Source organism: Sapajus apella, unplaced genomic scaffold (assembly GCF_009761245.1).
Source record: "Sapajus apella isolate SASKATOON/1434 unplaced genomic scaffold, GSC_monkey_1.0 scaffold11, whole genome shotgun sequence".
Classification (NCBI taxonomy): domain Eukaryota; kingdom Metazoa; phylum Chordata; class Mammalia; order Primates; family Cebidae; genus Sapajus; species Sapajus apella.
Window position 1 is genome coordinate 41673952 of NW_022436951.1, and position 6269 is coordinate 41680220.

Genomic DNA, 6269 nt, shown 5'->3' on the forward strand with positions numbered 1-6269 from the left:
ACAGAGCTGACGGGGTCTGCCGCCACCTGCTGGCAGCTCCCTGGGATTTCCACAGGAGGATGCTGAGTCAGCACAGCGGCGACAGCGCTGACGGGGTCTGCCGCCACCTGCTGGCAGCTCCCTGGGATTTCCACAGGAGGATGCTGAGTCAGCACAGCAGCCGGCCAGCCGACAGGTCACACAGCCACGGAGGCGCGATGACACCGAGGGGTTTTAAGCCCTCGGACGCTCACGGGATCGCCGGCCAGAGGCCAGCTTTCCACAAGAACTGGACGCAAGGTCCTGCAACTCCCTCACAGGAGGAGTGACCCTTGCTCCAAGCCTGCCATACGCGGGCATCTCTACAATACTGAACGCTGCCGCCTGGGCCGGCCTGCCATGTAGGCATGCCCTTTCAGGCAGGGGCACTACCGCCTGGGCCAAAGATTGTCCTGGTGTAACTGGTTTTCCCTGAATTCATGCTCTGCACCGACTGCTCTAGACATTCCTCCGACTATAAACCAAGATATAATTATATATATAAAAGGAAATAACTTAGATATTCTTCAAGCACTAACTGTTCCAACTATAAACTAAGATAAGATTATACATAAGAGATTATATAAAAGGAAATAACTGAGTAGTAACACTATAAGCTAAGATATTCTTCAGGCACTAACTGTGCAGGAGATCTGCTTAGCTCTCCTTCCTCAGTGCCCAGAAGGGGGGTTACCCACAGCCCTGCACCCTTCCACCCCGGCCTTCACCCGCCCTGCACCAACAACACACAGCTCTCTGTCCACCAAGACTTCGCTTTGCTCCCTAGTCAGTTTCAAATCCCATTCTCCAAGAACACTTCTCTGGACTGTTCTGTAAATTCTAATGTGGCATGTCCAAAGCCAACCGCAAACTCACCTTCTCCCCAAGCTTACCCCTCCTGCCAGTGCAGTCTCCCCAAATGCTGGTGTCTCCCCAGATGCTGTCTTCACCCCACATCCTGGCTTCTCCCCACACACAGGCCCTTGCTATCTGCCTCCTCCACCACCAAGGCCTTTCCATGACCCAAGCATAGCCGAGGACTGAGCCCCTCCGGGAGGCACCATTCAGGCAGCAGGCCATCCCTGGGACCCAGCAGCTCCATGGCTCTGTGGCGCCTCTGACGTGGGAAGACCCTCATGTTTCTTCTCTGTAGAAACACTAAGATTCTGAATCTAAAACCTGGATGACAGAGGTGATGATTTAGAACTGAAGATTCCAAAAATTACCCATAATAAGGACTGCAGCTTCTGAAACAGAGCCAAACTCAACTGTTTAGGAGTTATTTGGCTAACTAGCCAAATAAACATTACAAAACAGGCGCTTATTCCTCGAAAGCCTCCTATAATTGAACAGCAAAATCCTAATTGGGTTTGGAAACACACAGTGTGTCTTGGGGGGTCCATTATTAATGCCCACGGCCCCCTCCAGGGGGAAGAGAGTTGCACCAGCAGCCAGGCTCTCAGGAGGCCAGCAACACGCATTCTCCCAAGGAGGCTCTCCTCGCTGCCAAGAGCCACAGCGCAGAGCCCTATCCACGCTGGTCAGGCTCCGGAAGGCCCGCAGCAGCACCCAGCACTCGCCACATGGGCGGGAAAGCGAGGGTCTTCCCTGACAGTGATGCTGGGAGCTGGGTCTCACTCAGGCCACACAGGTACCCTGAGTGCCTCCCAGCCCTTGCAGAGCAGTGAATGCACCCCCAATTGCTGCCCTCCCGTCCGACGCTCCTGCCGCGCCACTCGCCAGCCCCAGTGCCCAGTGCCGCTGAGCTCCTGCAAAAGCAAAGCCCACCAGGACGGAGGGCTACCATCAGCTCCTCAAGCCACTTTCAGAAGGTTAGAGAAAAACTGTTTTGATTGTTAGTTACTAAAAAATGGTCAAACTGTGGCAGACTGGGGCATTCTTACAAGAGGACTCCTTTAAACAGATTTCAATCCACACCACTAAGCCTACACTGTCACCAACGGGGAACGGAGGGTGTGTGCACTACATACTGACAGACAGCTCTTTCCAGCATCTCCAGAAACCTCTCCAAATGGCAAAACAGTGCAGTTTAAAATGTTAGAATTTGGCCAGGCACAGGAGCCAACGCCTGTCATCCCAGCACTTTGGGAGGCCAGGGCAGACAGATCACTCAAGGCCAGGAGTTCGAGGCCAGCCTGGCCAACGTGGCAAAACCCCATCTCTACTAAAAATACAAAAATGAGCTGGGCATGGCAGCGCACGCCTGTAGTCCCAGCTACTTGGGAGGCCAAGACAGGAGTAATGCTTGAACCTGGGAGGTGGAGGTTGCAGTGAGCCAAGATCACCCCACTGCCCTCCAGCCTGGGTGACAGAGTGAGACTCTGTATCAAATAAAGTGTTAGAATTCCATTTACAAACTGGTGGGTGGTCACGTCATGGTCAGGACACTCCAGTCCTCCCCGTGACAAGGTGACGTCACCCCGTGTCGCTCCACGATGGCCCCAGACAGCTGGGCGCAGTCTACTCTCCGAGATGTTCAGACGCTCCACCACCTGCTTTCCCACGTCCTGCATGCGGCTTCACTGACGTCACGCAGACGTCACAGGGCTGAAGGGCGAAGTGTGCCGGGCATTCATCTGCTGGGCAACCAAACCCTGGAGGGTCCTCGGTCTCGACAGTCAGTTCCCAGGGGCCAGACACATCACCCACCGATGTGCTTCCATTGCAGGACCTCCTTCTGCTGCTATTTACTTGAAACTGACATACCAATCTCAATCCTCTGAAAGTACCCACTGCTCCTCACAGCCGTGGAAGCGTCTTGTTCAGGGCACTCCCAGTGGGGAAAGGGTTCTGTCCTCTGTTGATTCTGCTGGTCTTTTTTTCCTTTTTCTTTTTTTTTTTTTAAGACGGAGTTTCGCTCTTGTTACCCAGGCTGGAGTGCAATGGCGCTGTCTCGGCTCACCGCAACCTCCGCCTCCTGGGTTCAGGCAATTCTCCTGCCTCAACCTCCTCAGTAGCTGGGATTACAGGCACGTGCCACCATGCCCAGCTAATGTTTTGTATTTTTAGTAGAGACGGGGTTTCACCATGTTGACCAGGATGGTCTCGATTTCTTGACCTCGTGATCCACCCGCCTCGGCCTCCCAAGTGTTGGAATTACAGGCGTGAGCCACCACGCCCGGCCCTGCTGGTCTTTTTTTCTAACAAGATAGTCGGGACTCTGTGATTCTGTTTTTGATAATGTCCTAGGTTCAGAAGGATGGGCAGGTTTTGAACAGCGGTGCATAATAGGTCTGACCCTAACAGCAGAAATAGCCAGCGAATGGCCGTGCTGGGCAGCCCAGGATGTTAACTCGGGTCTCCCCACCACATGTCAACACAGCATTCGTACCCCCCACTTCACACAGGAGGACTGAGGTAAGAGGCCCCATCCTCTCCTTCCCCCACAGGCTCTGGTCAGTGTGCTCCTGGGTTGAGGCCCCAGCTCTCTCTACTGGATCTGTGACTCAGGGCAGGATCAGCAGAGACACCGCCAGGTGCTCACAGCGACAACGCCTCCGGAGAGGCAGGAGACCAGTGGGAAGGTGACCTGCAGCTGCTCCAACCCAGGGACCCTCCCTACTGGGCACAGCTGAGGGTCTACAGGACTGCCACGGAAATCTTCTCTTTCAGGATCGTGACCTGAAGGTCGCTGCACCTCATCCCCTCCCAACCCTGTCCCCGTGGCAGGGTATGGGTGACAAAGAGCTGTCTATCCTGTGTGCTTCCAAGTGGGGACAACCAGGCTGTGCCCTGCTGTTTAGCTGTGCCTGAGATGATGCCCAGTGGCTAGGTGAGGACAGGACAGATGTTCAGGGACATGCTTACATCCAACAGCCACGCCGCAGAGTGCCGGAAAAGGACAGAGTAGCCTGGCCCAGGGCTGCACTCCCACAGCCACGGCCCTGCACCCTCCCAGCCCCGTCCTGTACAGACACAGGGCCGCTGGAGCTGTGCGTCTGCAGGGACTCAAGCCATCGGTGTAGAAAATCAACTCCCTGTTCCAGAAGGAATCAAGTGTGTGACGTTGAGAACACAGACGCCACTACCACTCCCGCGGGGGCAAGGGCATGAGCGAGGCCCCACCTGATGCCTACCCAGCTGCCGGAGCCTGGGGAGCAGGTGCACAACAAAAAGGCGGTAGTCAGACTCGGCCTTCACCACAGGGTTCAGCCGCAAGTCCACGTCCACAAGCTCGGTCAGGGAGTGGAGCCGAAACACTTCTGCCAGCGACGAGATGCAGTTGTAGTAGAGATTGAGACTCTGCAGCACAGTCAGGTACTGAATACCCTGTTAACAGGAAGACATTGTGAATTCGTTCACACTTTAAACCAACCAACTTAATAAACACATTTGCAATAAACACATGCATTACCAGGAAAAGTAGTAAAATGAGACATGTTCTCATTTGTGAAGTTCTCTGGGCCCCAAGCTGTGAGAAGACCGTTTAGGGAAGCCATGTGTGCCGCAGCGTGACGCGACTGAGCACAGCTGGTACCTACTGAGGCCTCCGTGTGCACCAGGCTGAGTGATTCACACACACAATTTCACTTAATCCACACACCGCCCTACAGGGTGAGAACCATCGGGGCCCCAATTCGCAGATGAGAAAGCTGAGACCTGGAAAGGGGAAGGATGAGGCCACACTGGGTGCAGCCTAGCTGGGGCCACGTCTGACTTGGAGCAGACTCCCGAGCTGCTGTCAGACACAGCCTCCATAACGTTCGGGCCCCATGCTTGGGGCCCACGCTTGGGGCAGGCACATCCCACAGTCCTGTCAAGGCCAATCAGGCCATGGGCAGGGTGTGCACAGCTCCCCGTAGTAAGTCTCTGTGGTCTCATTTCATTTCCTTTAAAGATATAACCAACGTCAGCAGAGGGCCACAACACAATGTAACGTGATGTGTATGAAATCCAGCCCACAGCAAACACAATAAAACACAACACAGAGTCCAGTTTACAGGTATAAGCACACAGTTACAAAACAGACTCCGTTTCCACTGTAAATGTACTTTCCACTGATGTTGATAGCAATGAATTTTCTTTTTAGAAAGAGACCTAAAACTCACCTCCAGACTAACCAAGGAGTTGCGTGACAGATCGAGAGATTTCAGACCTGTTAAACTCATCAGAGAATGTCCCAGGTGGGTGATCTTCTCCTGGTAAGTTCCAGGAATAGACAATGACCGAAGCTCAGCTAAGAATACAAAAAATTATGAGACTTTAATCTTTTCTTTTGAAAACAATGATTGCAACAAAAGTGAGGTTCTTGGTGTTTGGAAGACAGTAGATACTGACACAGTCCTGGTCTGACTAAACCTGACTCCAGCTCCTGAATCTTCCCCCAGGCCATCTGTCCCTTCCTTGTAAAGTCCTGTCCAGCGCAGCCAGAACCCCCACCCTCAATATCTGATCGGCTTCCTCATCCCCTGGGTCCCACAGGTGACGTTGGGTCTCACAGCCTGCCTTCCGCGACAGCCCCGTTGGGTCGGTTTAGCTAAAATCCCCCTGGCTCCTCATGTTTGCTCAGTCATTTTCCATCCACTGCCCCACCCTGATCCTCGGCTATAAACTCCCCTTGGCCCCTGCCCCACTTGCAGCTGAGCTCCATCTCTCTCCCCACTGCAAAATCCCAGCATGGTGGCCCCAGGCCGCCTCAATGGTTCTGAACAAAGCCTTTCTCACTGTGCCTGACAAGGGTCATTCAATACAGTCCTTCCTCTAACAATACATGTAAAAAGACCGAAAGACAAACGTTAACACGTGTCCTACTGTGGACTAAGTCCCTCGATTATCCCCTTCACACATTTCTGTACTTCCAACCTTTCTTAGATATAGGACCCTCATCACCTGAAAGAGGCACGGAAACCCAGGGCGACTCATTCGGAGTTGGAATGTCAGCACTGAGGAGCAGGGACCGCACCTGGGGTTTTAGCTCATGTTATTCCCCATACCTCCAAGCCCACGCTCTTCCTTCCGCCTTTACTGCCTCTCCCTCCCAAACCATCTCTCACCAAGAACGCCTCACTAATTCATCTCCCGCTTCCACTCTGGCTGCCCAATTCCATCACCCCTCGCAGCCATCGCCATCTGAAACCACCAGCCGGGAAACCTGTCTGCTCTGTTCTTCCCCCACACCTCAGTGGGACCGTGCGAGCTCCGTGCACCGTGCCTGTCTCTGCAACACGCACCCCTCGGTGGGACCGTGCGAGCTCCGTGCACCGTGCCTGCCTCTGCAACACGCACCCCTC

The 6269-nt window shown here is 53.9% G+C and overlaps 1 protein-coding gene across 2 annotated transcripts in view; it reads right to left on the reverse strand.

Moving 5' to 3' along the window:
* The window catches only part of CEP72 (centrosomal protein 72), a 37805-nt gene that overhangs the window by 23846 nt on the left and 7690 nt on the right, over positions 1-6269 (reverse strand). For both annotated transcript variants that reach the window (XM_032279181.1, XM_032279180.1), the window contains exons 2-3: positions 5088-5215; positions 4116-4308 (exon numbers count right to left, since the gene is read on the reverse strand). In XM_032279181.1, coding sequence (XP_032135072.1) covers positions 4116-4308; positions 5088-5215 — 321 coding nt within the window. The remainder of the gene's footprint in view (positions 1-4115; positions 4309-5087; positions 5216-6269) is intronic.